General features: G+C 38.9%; 1 protein-coding gene across 1 annotated transcript in view; it reads left to right on the forward strand.

Annotated features, from left to right (window-relative positions):
- Positions 1–21,519, forward strand: part of LOC121326364 (UBX domain-containing protein 7-like) — a 28,863-nt gene extending 7,344 nt beyond the window's left edge. The window contains exons 2-11 of the mRNA XM_041269616.1: positions 3,455–3,608; positions 4,250–4,317; positions 6,693–6,758; positions 8,660–8,772; positions 9,323–9,469; positions 10,650–10,740; positions 11,169–11,296; positions 13,429–13,873; positions 19,205–19,284; positions 19,671–21,519. Coding sequence (XP_041125550.1) covers positions 3,455–3,608; positions 4,250–4,317; positions 6,693–6,758; positions 8,660–8,772; positions 9,323–9,469; positions 10,650–10,740; positions 11,169–11,296; positions 13,429–13,873; positions 19,205–19,284; positions 19,671–19,832 — 1,454 coding nt within the window. The 3' untranslated portion in view covers positions 19,833–21,519. The remainder of the gene's footprint in view (positions 1–3,454; positions 3,609–4,249; positions 4,318–6,692; positions 6,759–8,659; positions 8,773–9,322; positions 9,470–10,649; positions 10,741–11,168; positions 11,297–13,428; positions 13,874–19,204; positions 19,285–19,670) is intronic.
- Positions 21,520–21,831: the final 312 nt, after the last annotated feature.

Here is a 21,831-nt window from a genome sequence, read left to right on the forward strand (position 1 = left end):
GCTGCTCGGCCGAGCTTGGGCGCCTCCGAGACGACAGCGATTGGAGGATGTCTGTGCCTGCGAGGTGAAGGGGAGCAGCGTATGCGCAGCGTCAGTTTGTCCCTTGGTGAGCGTCCCCTTGAGTGGTACCGCCTCAACGGTTACCATCTCGCCTCCCCTGAGAGGTGCCTGCGCCTCTACCGGTGGTGGGGAAGGGGAGGGTGACCTCGTTGAGCAGGAGAGTTCCCTGGTCACTGAAGCTCTGCTGAGGATAGGGCTGCTCTCCGTTGCTTTGTTCTCCTTGAGAACTTCCGACAGGGAGAGCAGTCCAGCTCACCTGCCAGTGCCTTTGCCGCGTGTCCTAGCCCGAGGCACCTGGCGTAGGATCTGCGTTCATCCTGCTTGGGCAGCTTGGCTGAGCACCGGTCACACTGGTGGAAGCCCGCTGATCCAGTTGACTGCACCGACGTGTTTGCTGTTATTGTTCCAAACTGCTATGCTCAATGAGCAGTGTTTTTTTTTTTTTTAAATGATTCACTGGTGCCGGGATTGGTGACGAGGCGAGCGCAGTCGGTGCCGAGGTCAGCCGAGTCGATCGGCACCAAGGTCGATGCCGACGTGTAGTGCAGTCGGTGCCGGGCTGTAGACTGCCTCAAAGCTATTCCTTGGTGCCGGGATCGGTGCTGAGAAAGCGCTGTTGGTGCCGAGTGGGCGGAGCCGAGTCGATCGGCGTTGAGGTCGATGCCGACGTGTAGCACGGTTGGTGCTGGGCTGTAGACTGCCTCGAAGCTGCTTCTCGGTGCTGGTGTCGGGATCGGCGTCGAGAGAACACGCTGTCAGTGCCGAACAGTTGGTGGCACCGAAGATGTTCACGCCGACTCTGGGTCAGCAGGAGTCGGATGGGCGCTGTTTCTCTCAGCCTCGCGAGTTGGTAGGAAACCATGGTCAGTGCCGAGGTAAGCAGCTGATTCAATCGGCGTGGTCGTCGAGGGTAAACGCAGCCGCGCTAGGATAGCCCGAGGCTTGAGAGGGGCACTAGGCCTGAGCTGTTTTTTTTTTTTCTTTCCTCGGTTCGCTGACCGATTAAATCGGCGCAGAGGATGACACTGCGAGCCTGCGGGGTCTCCTACAGCACCACAACAGCTCTCACACGGCGTATCAGCTACACGAAGCTTTGTGTAGTGAGAGTAATGGCCGCTTGCTAATCACCGAAGAGGGGTCGAAACCAGCTCTAGCCAGAAAACTGACTGGGGACTATAGCGAGAGCAGTGTTACTAACGCTCGAAAGCGTGATACCGTGGTTTCTAATTTAGAGATTGACGTTCAGAGGGGCTCTTTCCCATTCGGTAATGGTTGTCATTCGAATTGAAAGGGAACGAACAAGTTTGTGGACAGTGCATTGCTTCAAAACGAAAAGGTAAAAAAAAAAAAATTCTGAAACAGCTGCACGTGACAACGTAGTTTTATTAGTATTATTAGTTTCGCTCAAGATTGACAGTTACAGTTGGTCTGATTTAAAATAAAATAGTATACATTAACAGAGCAGGTTACTTTGATCTCTGCATCATCATCCTGTATTTGTTCAGACACATATTCTCAGTAACTTTTAGAAGCAACAATCAATCTTTCGTTGTTCAGTAATGTATGAAGCTAATGTCACAGATTCCATTCTTAAATATATTAATTGTGGTCAAAATTTTTAAATTACCTTGTACTATACGCTCGGCTCAGTAACGTGATTTTTTAAATAGTTAAACAAATCAAATAGCAATCCTAATATTCAGTATATAATTATTTGACTATTATAGGTATACAATATTCCTATTTATATAATATATATATATATATATAATATATATATATATATATATTGTCGCCCCTTTTAATCTGTATACAGGTAAGTTTTGCTTGGCCAGTGCAGATACATATTATAAATATAAACACGTAAGCATAACAGTAGTGTGTTTACAGATTTAAAGACTACAATTTGTTTTTAATTGAAAGCACTTTGGACATTATACACACAGCACATCCTAATTGTGTGATTTAAAAGTTTAACCGACTTTCAATTTGGAACCGCTGTATTCGTCCCACCTCTTATATATATATAATTTGATTTTTTGTAATTGTCACAATCCTAAAATTCTAAGTGATGAAAAGATTTTGGCCATAGCTGTAGGTTCAATCCTCAGTGCATCATGGTGTTCCTTCCTCTTTAAATTGAAATAAAGACAACCCACCCAGAGAGCAATAGTGGGTCCATGTGCAATAATTTTATTGTAGATTTTATGTAAACGTGTTCACATCTCATGTCTTGTGTTTTTTAAGGTTTAAATGATCACAATTGACTGCTAATCTATTGACAGGCAGTGTTTTAAAACAGGTGTTGCCCGAGTTCAATTTTGCATCAGTTGGTCTAAGTGCTAAATGCTGACTAAATGCTAACTTTTTACTGCTGGTTGTCTTTTGCTAAAAGACCTGAAACAAAACGTTGAAGCATCAAGAAATTAGTAACATACTGAAAGTCTGATAGTGAATGGCAAACATAAAGTAGTAAACTAAAGTGAAGCATGTACATGTTTTAAACTTGACACCCCAATCAGTGAAATAAACAGGTGGTTGAAACCTGCAGTGCTGTTGAGAGTTGTTGAGACTAGACGGGCAAACCAATATATTGTTGGACTAATGCCTCAGGACAGTCACAGAGCTGCCTTTCATTTCAGCAAGAAGAAAACATTGGGTTCATGATTTCATGACATTTGTTGTCTTTTATAGAGGAGATTTTTTTTTTTTAAATCTAGAATTAATTGTACTATAGTGCTGTAAAAGGGCCAGTGGCTTTTACAGGTAATTCTACTGTTATGTTAGTTACCTGTCTCACTCAAACCTATAAGGAAGGGACATGCAACAGATTTGAGTGCATTGTTCCACTGTTGTAGTCTTAATAATGTCTATATAATGGGTCATACAAGTACAATACTCATTTTGTATAGTCTGAATTTGTAGTGGAAATCATAATAAATTTGCCAACTCTTTTGGATAGTGAAATAGAAGATTTAAAACAGAAACTGGTATACATTTTAATATGCTTCTATCAAAGAAGTAATTGCAATGGTTAATGTTAAAACAATTATTCAATCTTACAAAGATCATTCCAAAATACCGGACTTTTTACGGGAGAATTCACTGGCAAAGGTGGGCCAAAATACCATTAGTTTGAATGCTTCACAGACGCAAAACATTATTAATATTACGATATTTAATGCTCCTCAGACGCAAAACTGTAGTCATATTAGGATAATTACTAATATCATGAACTGTACCCAGGTTACCAGAAATGCAATTAGACATTGAAAATTCTGCTTTGTTTAAATGAAGATTCCCATAGTGACACCAGTAGTTTGTTGCATCGAAATGTTATTGCTGTGTTCCACCTAAAGACAATTCTTTTAATAAAGTGTGTTTTTTGTTTCAGGGGCCACCGAGAGTGTGGGCCAACACATGTTGGAAGCATGTAATAACAACCTAGAGATGGCAGTCACCATGTTCCTGGATGGAGGTGGCATTGCAGAGGAGCCCAGTACCAGCTCTGCCGGGACTTCAACCAGCAGAGCACCCCCACATGCAGAGTATGTTCACGAGCTTCCACTAATGATTACAGATTTAATACAGAAAAGGGGATATGTTTTAGAAACGGTAGGCTGTAACAAACAAAATAGAACATTTTAATGCATGTGCCAGAGTTTTGTGAGGTTTTATTTATTTATTTATTTATTTTCTCACCTGATGTGAACATGTCATGATAATAGCTTGTTATCTGGGTCGTAACCAAGCTTTTAAAAATCTTTTTAACCACTCATTTGAACAGATACTTACTTGTATGTCAGTTATTTGGTTCAGGGTCATTTACACTTGTCAGATCCTGCAACTGAACCTGACAATGGCCACTAGGAGGAGCCGTCTGGCCTGTATTTAAGTGGCACTACAGGCCAGTGTAAGTAATAACACAAGTGTTCGGTGTTCTGTCATGTGACCTAAGAAGGCAAAGATTTTGACTTAAAGCGGAAAAGGCAGACTGTCGTTTGGCTTTGTTATTTTGAGATCTGTGTGTTTTGCACAGTACATTTTCTCCACTCTTACATGTCCATGGTAAGGGAATTATTCCAAGTGTCCTTGAAATCAAGTTGTACCTAATAATGACCTGAAATGATATAGGTTTAAAAAAAAAAAAAAAAAAAAAGTTTAATGAATACATTTCTTATATTTTCAGTGATGATGTGCGAGCGCCTATTCCACAGAAGCAGGATATTTTGGTGGAACCGGAACCATTGTTTGGTGGTAAGTCCTCACTTCTTAGCTCTTTTATAGTACATTGCGAAACCTTCAAGTGCGCTGGCTTGTTGTAAGGGAGTGTGGCAAAGTGGTTAATAGTGTGCAGGTGATCCAAGAACAGACATATAATTGTAATCCAGGTGCAAATGTTTGCTTTTATTTATTTTATGTCCCGTGCTTGACGGCAGAACAACAGTAAATAATAATGCAGGTAAGTAATACAGCGATGTGTATTACTTACGTTATAATTCCCTGATTGGTCCCGAAATGATAGTCCTGTTAGTGTACTCCCACATTAAACACAAAACACATGCACAAGTCTGGTTAGTGCGTGAATTAGTGATTTGTGTACAGTACAGGTTCTTCTGGGTCACTTATTAATAAACAAAACGAAAGAACAGATAACATCGCTTAAACCCCTATTTATACCGTCACTCATGACTCCTTAGCAAACGATTGCAGTCGCTCCTCCAGTCCACGGCTGCCACAGAATTTCCCTTCCGGGTCAGTGAATTAGTGTACCGAACCTCTGTCTCTTTTCTACATGATCGACTTCCTTTTAACCCTCGGAATGAAGTGTCAGGCCAAGTAGTCCAGAGTACTCTGTTCCTGTTACTTAGCACCATCACAGGTTGGGAGGGAGATTTACCACCAAGAATCATTGTCTTTCTGTCGCAAGGAGACTGGAGGTGCTTTTCTTCCCCTCAAAGAACTTGAATATCCAGTACCAGTGAACTTGTTTTAACTAGACCACCATTAACTAAGCTAAACTCTATAGTATTAGCTTGTCAGCGTCATCACCAGTGCCTGGGTATTCGTGATAACAGGGCCAGTCTATAACACCTGTAATAACTTTGGAAGATTCAGGGGGTGCTTGTTTTTTAATGTCTCGCCCAAAGCTTTACCCACCACAATTATTTTCACACTGCATTTACATTGCCATGTAAACCTGTTTTTCAGAGAGTAGTCTGTCGCTCAGTGCTATCAATATCCCCCTGTGAGGATGTATGTGATATCCCTGTCAGTGAGATTATAGTGGAAGTGGCGTATAAACAAATGTGTATATACTCTGTATTTAGCAAGTGAACCACTTATTCTCTGCCTGATTTTCTAGTAACCCGCGACATCGGTCACATGGCAAACAAACACAGATCAAGTTTTATATCTTTTTATGTACTAGAGAACAACACACGACTGTAGAAGGGAACCTGAAAGGGTATAACAGTGGGGACTAACAGTAGTATGTGAATGTTTATCAAAAGGGAGTCCCAAATTTAACTTGGCAGTAGTGATTTCTATATTAATGCGTTTTTATCTTGTTTATTATAGCCATGATTTTTGGGAACTCAGTGGAAATGAGACCTTGGTGATATATTAAAATAAAAGTTAATTGAAGACTATCTCATTGAATCGAAAATAGCGTTGCTTGTTTGCCCAGTAGTACATTCCACCTGATTTTAACAGAATAAGGTCTATTATGAAGAAACGTGGTTAACACATTTTTTTACCACATCTTATTTATTACCATAATCTGGGGGTACAAGCAGATGCCTGTCCTGTCTATATGTATGTACTTACACATTTGTTACACTAACATTTTTACTTTTATCCAGAGAACCTCATTAACAATCTGATGATATATAGTGAAACCTGTCTGTCTGTCCATCCATATGCCACACTAGCATTTTAACATGTGACAGCTGTCATTTTATATTTTCAAATCAGGTAGGCATGTAAGTTACTAACATTGTTTTACATTTTTTTTTTTTCAACATAACACATTAAAACAAAATCTTCAGAAACCAAATCAAAATGAATACAGCTTTGTATTGTTATTTGAAAAAAAGGAATTAATATGAGGCTTCTTCCTTAACTCTGCTAAATTGACTTGATTTATGGATTCCTGTTTTCATGTATTAAAACCACCAAGAAAGTTTCCTTGAATTAATTGGGATGGGAGGGAGTCTAGTACACGATACTGTAGCCACTTAAAATATTTCACATGTGAAAATAGTTTTCCTGTGCATCATCTATTGAAGTAATAAGCAGTATTGACACATACAAGCCCACTATTCTAAGTTGCATTAAAATAATGTTCTTTCTTGAAACAGATTTCATATCATTTAAATGGCAAGGTAGAGAAGTTTTGTCACTGAATAGCCTGGCTGCTGTTATCAAGAGGAGATGAGATTCACGATTGACCCAAATACGTCCTTGATCTAGCATCAAGACATTGTTGGTTAAATCTGCCTTTTAGTTGAGTGGCAATAGAGACCTATCTGTCCAACGTGGCCCATAAAGAAGGAACATTCATTTATTTATTTATCTATTTATTTATATGTTTGCTTGTTTTTTTTTTTTTTTTTTTTTTAAATTTGTAGCTCCCAAGCGGCGGAGGCCTGCGAGATCCATATTTGATGGCTTTCGGGATTTCCAGACGGAAACAAGTATGCATTTGCACAGTTTATCAAATAATTACTAAATCTACTGTAGCCTACCTGTCTCTGTTTGTATGGTGTCTTTTATTTAGATTAGGGCTGTCAAACGATTAAAAAAAAATTGCGATACAATTACTGCATCCATCTCATTAAGTTTGTTTTATTACTGATGCTATTATTATTATTTTTTTTAATAGTTTTATATGTATTTACAATCTGGCATTGTTGTTAAATTGTTTGAACCAACTGCGAATCACCATAGAGTCAGTTTATTACCCTTACTGCATTTACAATTATCCTTTTCATCCATCAGTTTCCTTTATTATCCATCAGTTTCCTTTACTCACAAACTGATGTTTTTCATTGTCATTTGAAAATGAAAAAAAAAAAAAAAAATGCCTAGATAAAACAAAACATTCACTGAGTATTGGTTATATTCTCCATAATTGTAAATAATATACTTTTAAAAATAAATGTGGTTATAGAAGTAAAACAAAGCTATGATGTTAACTATCTAACAACACTGGTTATGTTATTGTACTCTGTCAAAACTGATGGGTTTCATTTGTTGTCTGTAGCAGAAAGACTACTAGAAAGTATATTTTAAAAAGTGAAAGCATGTTTAGCACGCAGGTGGTACAGCAGACTAGATGCACTTCTGTGATACTGGAACTCACTTTGACAGTAGATACAAATAACCCTCTTTCTATCCCTCTGTCAAAGTTTAAAAAAAAATAAACATTCCATTCACAAGTCCATTCAGTGTGCTTTGCTACATAATGTGGTTCTGTGACTAATTTTATATTTAAACGATGATTACATTCATTCAATCCTGACAGGAAATTAATTTAGGTGTGCTAAGAGGGACAAGACAGGAGTGCATTTAAAAAAATGAATCGCTCAAAAAATGAATGCGCTAATCACAGACGTTAGTTGAGATTTAATTGACAGCCCTATTTTAGATATTTAAACATCTAAGCTTCCTGTGAATGTTTCTTTTAAATCCCTCTAGTTATACCTGTTTTACATATTATGGCTTCTTTCATCTTTTTCAAATTAACAATTGCAAATTGTTAGCATGACTTTTTGGAAGTGGTTACTTCTATAAAATACTACATCCCTCTTATTTCGAAACCGAATCGTTTTAAAAAAAAAAAAAAATGTAAAAGAAAGTGCACCAACTCACCAGGATTAAACAAACTAGCTTATTACACTAATTTAGGGGGGTTCTATAGCCTGATTTGGTGGATATAAAGGGGTAATAATCGAGGCTTTTCTTACTAGATTTGCTGTTCTTTTTGTTTTTCAGTTCTTTTCAATTGTCATACTCCATTAACTTTTTATATAATGGCTTACAGGACCCCGACATGTAATTTCCTATGTACAGCACGGAGTGAAAGTGTAAGGCTTAAATTGGCCTGCCACACATGAATCTTTAAGGCTCATTTTTATTGATGTAAACTACTGGATCTAAATAAGGCCCATCAAAACTTAATATTAATCCCAATTGTGTTTCCCCCACCAAGGGTGATTTATTAAACCCCTTATAGCATCACTTCATACAATATAGTTACAGTTTAAAGAAGTTTGCCCGTAATTTTGCGAGAGGGAAAGTGTGAGTAAAGCTTATGAGAGTTAAGAAAGTGTTTTGGTATTAACCCTTATGCGGCTGTTTTCATACACCTAAATTAGCATTAATCTTGCATTCCCTGATATTGTTTTAGTAAAATCATGTAGAGCAAGATTAGGATAATCCAAGTGTACTGCTAATAGGGGTCTGTGTTAGTCTAGGATTAGTGCTAATCGGGGGCTCTGAAACCAGCCATAAGATTGTTGATTGTTAAGTGAGTGTAGACTGTAAGTACGTATATGGTCTTCTAAAAGAACGTGGTTTATTATTGTGTCAACAGTTCGTCAGGAGCAGGAACTTCGGAATGGCAGTGCGGTTGATAAGAAGCTCAGCACTCTGGCAGACCTCTTCAGACCACCCATAGACCTCATGCATAAGGGCAGCTTTGAAACAGTAAGATCCCAGAAGCATGCGCTGCACAGAATCGATTGTTTTTATTTTCTTTAAATTAAGCATATGTGGTTTGTCTTTTTTTATTACTTAATTTTTTTAATAAAATATGCTTCCTTATCAGCTCACAAGTAAATATTGATAGTCTTACTATTAAAACAGTTGAAGGGCATAATCCAAAGAATAAAATACATTGCATGTGCAAAGTAATGTGATACTGGAATCTGTATGATTTTAAAAGCCAATTTAGACATTCAATACCAAAATAATGTAAAAATCGCTTTCACGATACTCACAGTGGGAAATATGAAACACTCAAGATCTATTTATAATATTAAGTAACTTCTTCATTTTAACCAATTTGTATCAATATTCTGCTAATATGAGACTACAATATATTGCATACCCCACCAGTACAGGTGTTTCCAAGTTTTCAAATTAGTCTTCATCTACTGTGTGTTTTGTTTCATAGTTTAGTTTTCTGTATTCAAATATATTTTCATGGAAGAACCCATGTTTCAAGTTTAGATTTTACCCTCTTATGTTTTTCCAGGCAAAAGAGTGTGGTCAGATGGAGAACAAGTGGCTGATGATAAACATCCAGAACGTGCAGGATTTTGCATGCCAGTGCTTGAATCGGGATGTGTGGAGTAATGATGCTGTCAAAGCCATCGTTCGGGAACACTTTATCTTCTGGCAGGTACAGGGAAACCCAGGGGACACTCAAGGCCCAACTCGCTCAACTCTAGCTGAGGGGAAATATACTTCATTTTAAATTCACGCAATACATAACATGAATGTGGAGCAACTTAGTATCCTCCTGCACCACCATAGAAAATATACAATGTTCTTTTTAAGTATTGTTTTAGCCTTTTACAACCAAATAATATTATAACATTGAAAAGTACAGGGAAATAGGAACAGCAGATTCAGTATTTTGTTCAACAGCTTATCAGTCTGTAGTGGCTTTAAACTTATGAAGCAAGGCAGTGTTATCCAAATATTTCTTATGTGATCAATATAATAGCATAAATCTGTTGTTAAGTAAGTTTATCTTTCGTATAATATAGTTTCATGTAATAGCATACAATACAGTTTAATCTGAAGGAAATCAGTTCAGCTGGTCTCTGGTTATGTATAATTTACATAATGTACTAAACATTGAAAATCATGAGGCAGCAGTATTAAGGGTCATAGCTACCCATATCCCTGCCCACTCTAACGCTACAGACATCTGTGAAATGTGTCATAAGCACATATCATGTGTGATGGGAAATTAAAACAGCATGGCGTCAGGTCTTGTAAGGTTTTTGTTTGTTGTTGCTGAGTGTACAGAAGAAATAGATGCCTTTGTTAAATGATGCCGGTGTAATGAATGTATTGCTCTTTCCAGGCAGACCTGTGGAGGCTGCTGTTCCTTTTCCTTGTTCAGTGTATAGGATTAGCTGACAGTGCTGTGCCAGCTTAAATGGAAAGCTGGTTGACAAAACAAAAAATACTATTGAGTTTTACTACAAGGACAGATTTCTGCATTATCATTTTAATGAGGGTTTGCATAAATAGGTTTGTAAATGTAATTTCAGTACAGTGCTTACACATTATTTGTTAAGATTAGTGAATCGCCCTTATTCAATAAAATAATGTACATGGCCTAATCATGAGTTAACAAGATTTGTATATTGATGCAGTTGTGAACAAGGTAGAAGTTTATGCAAATAAGCTTACAATTAGAAACCGTTGTCCATTTTAACACATGATTAGGTGAGCATTTAAGTAGCAGTGAAGTTCCTAGCTTTAAAATCTGTATTTTAAGTTATTACAGTTGTTGCATATTTTCCATCCTGGTGTTTTTGTTGAGTAATTTCCAAGTTTTCTTGTAGGTATACCACGACAGTGAAGAGGGACAGAGATACATACAGTTCTACAAACTGAATGAATTTCCTTATATCTCCATTCTTGACCCAAGGACAGGTGAGAGAGAAGAATGTTTGCATATGTCTGGCCTTCTAGTCCAGACTAAACCAATTCCAAAAACTAGTTTTTCATGAAAATATGATTATGGCAAAGACTGCTGTTTACAGCTGTGTTTTGTCTACTTGGTTCAAACCCTGATTTTTTAGTGGCACCGTTTGTACTTGTTTATAACAAGAGTCATGCACAAACAATACAGAGTGCATTCTTAATTGCATCTTTAGTTACAGGTTGGCAATATCATTGTGTGAATATACTTTTTTTTCTAGAACATTGAAGGTTTGCAGTGTCAAGAGTTAAAATACGCAATCATAAGATGTCCAGTAATAATAAAAAAAAAGAAGACACCAGACAGTGTATATCTAAGTCCTAAAGACATCCTCCGGATCAGACCTTTTGTTTAATACCTGCTGTTTTGTCACCCATAGGCCAGAAGCTGGTGGAGCTGCACCAGCTGGATGTGAATTCCTTCTTGGAGCAGCTGACAGGCTTCCTGACTGAGCATGGTCAGCTTGATGGACTCTCCAGCAGCCCGCCCAAGAAGAGAATGTGCTCAGTGAGTACTCACGAGAGACACACTGCGTAACTCGGAGCGACACAGCAGCTGGAGTACAGAACAAGCTTATGGGCATATCGCTGGCGAGAGGGATATTGTGGGGGTAGCCATACCTGTGTTAGTTTTACGGGTACAGGTGGATGATAATTTGAAACTATAGTCAGACTGTGAACTTTGAGCTGCTAAACAAAAGTTAAATACTTATGCTCAGTAGTTCAGTATATATATATATATATATATATATATATATATATATATATATATATATATATATATATATATATATATATATATATATTCAGACCCCTGACCAATTCTCTCATATTACTGAATTACAAATGGTACATTGAAATTTCGTTCTGTTCGATATTTTATTTCAAAACACTTAAACTCAAAATCAGTTTTTGTAAGGTGACATTGTTTTTTTTTTTTAAGAAAAATAAAAAAACTGAAATATCTTGCTTGCATAAGTATTCAACCCCCACACATTAATATTTGGTAGAGCCACCTTTCGCTGCAATAACAGCTTTAAGTCTTTTGGGGTAAGTATGTACTAGCTTTGCACACAGTGTCAGAATGATTTTGGCCCATTCTTCTTGGCAGATTTGCTCCAGGTTGTTCAGTTTGGTTGGACGACGCTTGTGGACCGTAATTTTCAAATAACGTCACAGATTCTCAATGGGATTGAGATCAGGACTTTGACTGGGCCACTGTAGGACATTCATCTTTTTGTTCTTGAGCCACTCCAGTGTTGCTTTGGCCTTGTGCTTGGGATCATTGTCCTGCTGAAAGGTGAATTTCCTCCCAAGCTTCAGTTTTTTAGCGGACTGAAGCAGATTCTCTTGCAGTATTTTCCTGTATTTTGCTCCATCCATTCTTCCTTCAGTTGTAACAAGATGCCCAGTCCCTGCTGATGAGAAGCATCCCCGCAGCATGATGCTGCCACCACCATACTTCAGTATAGGGATGGTGTGTCTTGATGTATGGGCAGTGTTAGGTTTGCGCCACACATAGCGCTTTGAGTTTTGGCCAAAAAGCTCTATCTTGGTCTCATCTGACCACAAAACCTTTTTCCCCACATCGCAGCTGGTTCACTCTCATGCTTTCTTGCAAACTCCAGACGTGCTTTCAGATGGTACTTTTTGAGTAACGGCTTCTTTCTTGCCACCCTCCCATACAGGCCAGTGTTATGATGTGGTTGACTGGTGCACCATTACTCCACTCCCAGCCACTGAACTCTGTAGCTCCTTCAAAGTGATTGTTGGCCTCTCTGTGGCTTCTCTCACAAGTCTCCTTGTTAGAGCGCTGAGTTTTGAGGGATGGCCTTTTCTTGGCAGTGCCTGGATGGTGTGATGCAGCTTCCACTTCCTGATTATTGATCCAACTGTGCTCACTGGGATATCCAAACATTATTTTGTACCCTTTCCCTAATCTATGCATTTGTAGTACTTTATCTCTGACTTTTGTAGAATGCTCTTTGGTCTTTATTTTCCTTCAGATTCACAGCCTTACCAATGAGCCTTGGGTTTTTTATCCAGAAAATGTGACAGCAACTTTGATGGTTCACAGGTGGAGGCCAATGGTAAGGTAATTGTGTCCTCGTTAGGCAATTTCTTTCATCGGTGCAAACTGGGAGCTTCCAGAGCACAGGGGTTGAATAGTTATGCAAGCAAGATATTTCAGTTTTTTAATTTTCTTAAAAATATTTTCCAACATAAAACCAATGTCACCTTATAATAATTGATTCTGAGTTCAGTGTTTTAAAATAAAATATCAAATAGAATGAAATTTGAATGTACCATTTGTAATTCGGTAAGATGAGAGAATTGGTCAGGGGTACTTTTGCGTGCGTGCGTGCGTGCGTGCGTGTGATAAGTTTTTTTATATTATGTTTAAGATCATTATCTTCTTTCATTTTAATGTTTTCATTTGAGTCCTCCTGTATACCCTCTTTGAACATAAGTACCCACGGTTGAAACCCCTGTCTTAAATGATCACAGTATTCAGAGCATCTATGCACAAATTCCAGCTGATTTTGAAATCCTGAGTACTGTTTGCACACATTATGGGTGATATTTTCTTACATTTGCACAGTCAGGCAGTTGAAAGTTGCTCATTTTTTTCTCCTCCAGGAGAGCCTCATAGACGCCAGTGAGGACAGTCAGCTGGAAGCTGCAATCCGCGCTTCTCTGCAGGAAACGCATTATGAGTCCAACGAGCCGAAGATTGACTATCACTCGGAGGAGGAGTCAGAGGCAGAGCCGTTTTCAGACAGTGAGGGGTTAATCTCCGTGGACGGCTCAGACGATGAGGTGGTGGTGGAACAACCCCAACCCCAGCCTCAGCCTCCATCCCAGCGGCAGGATAGCCCCCCCAAATCAAAGAAATCCCCCCACAAGGAATCCAGCCACAGGAAAGAGGAAAGTAAAAAGAACCATTTGGAGTTTCCTGCAAGGACTGAGGCACCTAAAGACACTGGTGCAGGTAACAACCACCACGCAGAGCCAGTAGGGAACTCTGGGGTATCAGAGACACAGGAGGAGGAGCCATGCTCTCCGGAGCTGCTGGATGATAACGGTAAGCAAATAAAAACTGGCTAAATCGAGGAGGTCATTTAAAAAGTTGTGTTGGTCTCTCTTGGAACGACCTAGTTAAAAGTTTTCATTGACCATACATTTTAGCTTATTGTTTATGAACTTTTAACCCTTTGCGTTCCTATGTTGGACCAGGTCCGACATTACAATTTTCCCTTTCCAATCTGATGCCGGACCCTGTTCGACATCATCAAAAAGACTTAAAGTACAGGTCTCTAGTCGTTTTTTCTTCGGAAAAAGCCTAGAAAACCTTTTAATGGCTGAGTGAGACCGATAGGAGCCAAAAATTATTTTCACCTTTTGTGGTGTTTTTTATGGCTGTCCATACCAATTACTCTGGCATCCATCAGACTTTCTTACCAACAGTTTGTAAGTTGGTCAAATAGTCTTCTCTTTGACAAGTGCTTGTTTTTATGTGCTCAGTTTACCACTAGCTTAATTCCTTGGTTTGAAAAAATCATTGAGGCAGGGACATTAGTGACGCTGTTCTGTAGTAACAGTACTGTCGTACTTGCTGTGGTGCTCAGGTGAAACGTTGCAACGTCATTCGGTTGAAACACTTTTAGCATGATGTAACAAGGGGGATATGTTACACACGTGGGTCGTCTCTAAACAATACTGACACACCGCACTGGCACGCAGATTTAATAAACACAAGCAATGGTAGCCTTAGTGTCACATTTAATAAATAAAACAAAGCTACTTTAAAAATAAAAGTTTGCCACACAAGGCTAGGTCTAGTCCCAGTAAAAGAAATGTCCTGCTCAAGGAACCTGCTACTCTATGTAAATCCTCTCTGTACACTGTTTGGGATCAACATTTTTCTCAAACTTCACTGAACTGCAACCCCCTTCTAGCAATAAAATAATTGTGCGACCCCTATACCCTGTGTTATTGCAGAATAGTTAGTATTGATAAGTGAAACATGCATTGCAGGGTAATGTCAACAAAACTAATATATAGCCATTAATTGTTTTTAATTCACATTAGAAATCGCTAGATTTTTTACAGCCAACAGTAAAAAAATGATAAAAGAAAATAAATAAATAATAATAAATTATTTACATTCTTAACTTAGTGGCAGGGGTGAGCTTGCATTGATGAATATGGAAAAGGCACGAGTGCTTTCAGAGCTGCAGATGATAGCTCTGGGTATTCTTGTCGCATAGAAATCCAGTAAGCAAAAGTAAAGTAAGCAAGAGGTTGTTGAGGAAATATGAGCTTCAGTGTCTCGTCAGAAGAAAGGTCCATTAACCCTTAGCGGTCCATTTATTTAGCGCCTGTCGAGCACGCCGGGTCCAATTTATTTTGACACGCACTGTTTATTTTACACATGCTGTTTAAAAGTTTTTTTTTTTTTTTTCACAATAAAACAGGTTTAAAAGACAGTGCATATCAAAAGGACACTCAATACTGCATCTCCAGCCAAGATCCCCACCCCTTGTTCGCTGTAATTTTCACATACCTCTTCATAGTCGTGCATACTGATAAATCCTCTCCTGATCACTCGTTTTATCACCAAACTCCTCAATAATGGGTTCCAAGTCATTATTTTATTACTATAACATTTCAAAAGGCTCTGCAAATGGCTGTGATATCTTTGAGCACTGGCAGCAGCTATCTTGTTTGCTAGGTCTGTGTCGTCTCTGTGGTGCAGGGGCTATGTGCATTGCTCAGATCCACCCCCACCTTTTTTTTTTTTTTTTTAGTTCGGCTCCTATCGGTCTCACTCCATTGAAAGGTTTTCTCGGCTTTTTCCAGAGAAAAGACTAGAAACCTGTGCTTGACGTCTTTTTGATGATGTCGGACCTGGTCCGACATAGGACTGCGAAGAGTTAATTCTTCTTCTGCTGTAAATGGCAAATTAGTATTTGCAGTCTATTTTGCAATAAAAGGGTTTCTAGTCCAGCCATGTGCTAACCCACCCTGATCCTTTCAGCGAAGTACTCTCGAAACTGAACCTGAAGGCTGTCCAGGTGGCTGGCAATAACAGGTTGGCAGTCACTCTTTGACAAGGCACTCTTATCCAAAAAGTTACCTAGTAAAAATTTTTTTTAAAGTTTCCAGGTGCCACGGTTTACGTGATCGTACCACAAAGATTATTATTATTTTTATTTTTTTTACTACTTATCAGGTTCTTGTTGTCGGCACTTCTTTTACTGCAGTGCCATTTGATTCCCCTTTATTACTCTTCATACGTTCTCGGCTAGGCATTTTATTCACAAGCACCATCCTGGTTCAAGGGTTTCATAGTAGTTAATCCTGTGGAGTGGACACTCTACTGGGTTGTGATCGTGTGCAGGGGTGAATCCTCCCAGGGTTAGTGCTGGCTCTGTAGCTTCAGCTCCTGGGTTAATACTTAAGTCTGCAAAACAACATAGCAATCTGCATGGATATGGCCGTGCAGTAGCCTCGAGCTGTAGCATAGACACTCTTTGAGCTCTGCGCAGCTTTCCCGGCATGCACCCCAGCCAATCCTAACTTCCTGATCAGATCAGGTCCGGGCAGCCCACCTGCTCAATTAGTTGCTTAGCAGCGTGTCTCCTGTTGCGTGTCCCAGCGACCATGGTCTCCCTGTCACACAAGATTACTTAATATCACCCCATGCATCATACTTTAATTATATTGCATCACTGTCTCCATGTAATCCCAGGTTAGTATTGTAATCCTGCTGTAAATTAATTGATATCAGCAGTCTGCACTGATGAGAGTCCTTTGTGGTCCAGCACAAATCCAACATGTTGGGATATTTATTTGTATTTACCAGGTAAATGTAATATCATATTGTACAAGAGATACCTACCTCTATTACATGCATCAGCAAAAGCAGCTTGTCGTAGATCATCAAATTGTTGAGTGAAGAATGTGTGTTTTATGGTTGGTGTGGATACAGTGGCTTGCGAAAGTATTGACCCCCCTTGGCATTTTTCCTATTTTGTTGCCTTACAACCTGGAATTAAAATGGATTTTTATTTGGATTTCATGTAATGGACATACACAAAATAGTCCAAATTGGTGAAGTGAAATGAAAAAAAAACTTGTTTAAAAAAATTCTAAAAAATAAATAACGGAAAAGTGGTGCGTGCATATGTATTCACTCCCTTTGCTATTAAGCCTCTAAATATGATCTGGTGCAACCAATTACCTTCAGAAGTCACATAATTAGTTAAATAAAGTCCACCTGTGTGCAATCTAAGTGTCACATGATCTGTCACATGATCTCAGTATATATACACCTGTTCTGAAAGGCCCCAGAGTCTGTAACACCACCAAGCAAGCGGCACCATGAAGACCAAGGAGCTCTCCAAACAGGTCAAGGACAAATTTGTGGAGAAGTACAGATCAGGGTTGGGTTATAAAAAAATATCCGAAACTTTGAACATTCCACGGAGCACCATTAAAGCCATTATTAAAAAATGGAAAGAATATGGCACCACAACAAACCTGGCAAGAGAGGCCAGCCCACCAAAATTCATGGACCAGGCAAGGAGGGCATTAATCAGAGAGGCAACAAAGAGACCAAAGATAACCCTGAAGGAGCTGCAAAGCTCCACAGCAGAGATTGGAGTATCTGTCCATAGGACCACTTTAAGCTGTACACTCCACAGAGCTGGGCTTTACGGAAGAGTGGCCAGAAAAAAGCCATTGCTTAAAGAAAAAAATAAGCAAACACTTTTGGTGTTCGCCAAAAGGCATGTGGGAGACTCCCCAAACATATGGAAGAAGGTACTCTGGTCAGATGAGACTAAAATTGAGCTTTTTGGCCATCAAGGAAAACGCTATGTCTGGCGCAAACCCAACACTTCTCATCACCCCGAGAACACCACCCCCACAGTGAAGCATGGTGGTGGCACCATCATGCTGTGGGGATGTTTTTCATCGGCAGGGACTGGGAAACTGGTCAGAATTGAAGGAATGATGGATGGCGCTAAATACAGGGAAATTCTTGAGGGAAACCTGTTTCAGTCTTCCAGAGATTTGAGACTGGGATGGAGGTTCACCTTCCAGCAGGACAATGACCCTAAGCATACTGCTAAAGCAACACTTGAGTGGTTTAAGGGGAGACATTTAAATGTTTTGGAATGGCCTAGTCAAAGCCCATACCTCAATCCAATTGAGAATCTGTGGTATGACTTAAAGATTGCTGTACACCAGCGGAACCCATCTAACTTGAAGGAGCTGGAGCAGTTTTGCCTTGAAGAATGGGCAAAAATCCCAGTGGCTAGATGTGCCAAGCTCATAGCTACATACCCCAAGAGACTTGCAGCTGTAATTGCTGCAAAAGGTGGCTTTACAAAGTATTGACTTTGGGGGGGTGAATACTTATGCACGCTCAAGTTTTCTGTTTTTTTGTCTTATTTCTTGTTTGTTTCACAATAAAATATTTCAAAGTGGTAGGCATGTTGTGTAAATCAAATGATACAACCCCCCAAAAAATCAATTTTAATTCCAGGTTGTAAGGCAACAAAATAGGAAAAATGCCAAGGGGGTCAATACTTTCGCAAGCCACTGTACATACTCTCCCTACTCATTAATTTGTCTTAACAAAATAGTCCATCATTAACCCTTTGCGGTCCATTTATTCAGCGTCTATCAGGCACGTCCGGCCCAATTTTCACACACGCTGTTTAATTTTTTTTTTTCCCCAAGCAAAACTGGTTTAAAGGGCATTGCAATGCTAAGCGACATCAGTACTGCATCTCCAGCCAAGCCCCACCCCATGTTCACTTTGTTTTTCACATATCTCTTTATAAATGTGCATACTGATAAATCCTCTCCTGATCACTCGTTTTTATCACCAAACTCCTCAAGTCATTATTTTATTACTGTCACATCTCAAAAAGCTCTGCAAATATCTGTGATATTCTCTGAGCGCTGGATGCGGTAGCTGCTGCCTCCTTTGTTTATGTCTGCTTGTCTGTTGCTAGGGCTGTTGCTCACCCCCCCCCCCCCCCCTTTTTTCGGTTTCATTCGTCTTCTATCGGTCTCACTCGGCCATTGAATGGTTCTCTCGGCTTTTTCTGGAGAAAAAACGACTAGAGACCTGTACTTTATGTTTTTTCGATGATGTCGGACAGGGTCCGACATAGGACCGCAAAGGGTTAAATGATCATTAGAACTTATGCATCGTAGAACTAGCCCATCGGGACTGTCACATGTATCGTGATACATATTCTTATCGTGACCTGCATATTGTAATATGTGTCGTGACATTAGTGTATGGCTACACCTCTCGTTCTCGCTTTGAAACTTTATTTTGGTTGCCACATTAGAAATTTTTTCTGAACAATTCAAACAATATCTTCCATTCCAGGACCAAAGGCAAGACTGATGCTGCGATACCCAGATGGACAGAGGGAGCAGATCTCTCTGCCAACACACAGCAAGCTCTTGGTAGGTGGTGTGTGCACTTGTCATAACTATCTTCCTTTCAAAGTACAATTTCATGTTTGTGAAACATGATGGGCTGCAAACAGACAACATCAGAACTTTCTGACCTGAAGAAATACTGTCACAATTATTTACTTTTACCTAACAGAATGACTGTAGGATTGTTTTATTATCTCCTTTAATTTTACATTCAAATATGCATGTGGTTTTTGTTTCATCTTTGTACTACTTCTTTAGTATAACAAAAGTAAATGCATGGCTTAAGACCTTTTTTATTAGTAACATGCCTACTATTTACTGAATGTATTATTTTTTTCTTTGTAAAATTCAGTGGAAAACACAAAGTATTTGTGTGCACTTTCACCAAGCAGTTTTATCTTCTCTTGCAGGCTTTGGTGAAGCACGTACAGTCCAAGGGGTACCCTAACGAACGCTTTGAACTTGTAACCAACTTCCCCAGACGAAAGCTTTCTCACTTGGACTATGACATTACGTTACAAGATGCTGGTCTTTGCCCTCAAGAGACTGTCTTTGTACAGGAAAGGAATTAATGAATGCTGGGGGTAGCTTCCCCAAGGCACCACAAGCAGCCAGATCTAGCAGAAAACAGGAGACTGTACTGCTCAGCCTGTACTCTGCACTTTCTTCCCTTAACCTCCAGTTTTCTGTCCTTAAAAACAAGAAGAAACCCAGAATGCAGTGACTAGCTTCAGGGGAGCTCAATATTCAACTGGCAATTACATGAATGACTAACCAGATTTCTACAATTTATACAAATTATGAGTCCTTGGCGTGTCTACAGACCAGAGAGAAGAGTACTTGTTAGGTTTTGTTAAGCAGTCTGTGCTTTATTACCAATTAGATAGATTGTCTAGGTATGGTGTTTGTTTTTTTTTTTTTTTGTTTTTTTTTTAAAGTATAAACTGATGGTAAAATTTATTATAATCTCAAAGTTACACAGGACAAATCTGCTCCTTCAGAAGTGCTTAGCAGATTCCCAAAAGTTGTCAGAGAATGAAGGCAGTAGATCAGTGGTTGTCTTGGTGGTATTACTGTACAGTATACAGTCAATGGCACCACGTTTGTGAGGAGGTCTTTGGACGCTCTGCAGTCTGACATATGTAAAGGCCTCTCATTTCTTGTCTCTTTGGATCTTGAATTCTGCTTTATAACATTGTCTGCTGGTGTAAGTAAGATTTGTGCTTGTAAATCATGTTGGGTAAGGCCTATGGAAAGTGCTTGCAGTTCAGACTTCAAGAAGTGCAATGAAGCTAACACTATCAAGCCATGCAGGATTACGTACATAAAGCCTACGTGCTAAGGTGAACAAAAGGTAATTTTTTTCTGTTTTTAAGATGGTTTTGTTACATTATGGTTGAAGTTATTGTTGCTGTTTTTTGTTTCTATAACTTCTACTATCTAGCAATACCACCTTCAGTGTCTCTGCTATGACTGCTGTCGCTACTGTTTAAGTGTACCAATAGCAAATGTGTCATTTTGTTTCCGATTCTCATGGTTGACTCCCTGTTTTGATTGGCTCAACAGAATGGCTTGCATTAGAATGTTTCAAGTGACACACCAGAAATAACTGCACTCTCTCTAATAGCGAATATGCTATAATAAGGATAACCAGGTTTTTTTGTTAATGAATACTGTTTTTTTTTTTGTTTGTTTGTTTTTTGAAGTCTCAACAAGTTTAACATAATCACCAAAGGGAATTGTTAAAGATCCTAGATATATTTGTTTTAGTGTTCTTTGCACTCCATATATGTAACATTTGGTGGCCTTTTGCTACAGAATGTCTCAACCTTCATTTGGAAACTTGTTTTTTGTTTTTATAATGCACCCCTGCTTCTTTTCCCATTATCTACAGTTTGTAGGTATGGGAAAAATACCAGTCCTTCTATACTTTTTAATAATTGGAGATGTGTTACATGTTTACTTTTACTAATGGTCCAAAACATTTTTTCTTTTTAATTCAGCAATATCTAATAGTAGGTCTTTTGCACTGAGAGACTTCTGACCTCTTCCTCCTCTGTTTGCCCTTTATTTTCTCAGTTAATTCTGGCTTTCTGTTCCATTTTCTAATTGGAATTAGCAGCTGTGGCTTTAATCAGCAATAGTGAACCCACTGACTTTTTCTCAACAAGAACAAGCTTCAGAGCAATAACTCTGCTAGTGTTTTTTTTAACTGAAGACATAGTTTACAGAAGCTAAGTATATACATTAACATACTAACATAAGGAAGTTAAAAAAAAGAATATATATATATATATATATATATATATATATATATATATATATATATATATATATATATATATATATATATATATGTGTGTGTGTGTGTGTGTGTGTGTGTGTGTATAGAGGCTAAATTTATTGCTTACACATCTTAAAAGGAAAATTTTAAAATATCATGGGTAGAAAGATGCAGAATAAGGAGATAGGCCTTTCAGTGCAAAGAGAGTAACAGTTGTGCACATCTCTATTATCTGTGCTGTTTCTATTTGGGACCAAGCAACATTTACCTGGACAAGAAGGTAACAA

Source organism: Polyodon spathula, chromosome 14, assembly GCF_017654505.1.
Source record: "Polyodon spathula isolate WHYD16114869_AA chromosome 14, ASM1765450v1, whole genome shotgun sequence".
In the NCBI taxonomy this organism is placed as follows: Eukaryota; Metazoa; Chordata; class Actinopteri; order Acipenseriformes; family Polyodontidae; genus Polyodon; species Polyodon spathula.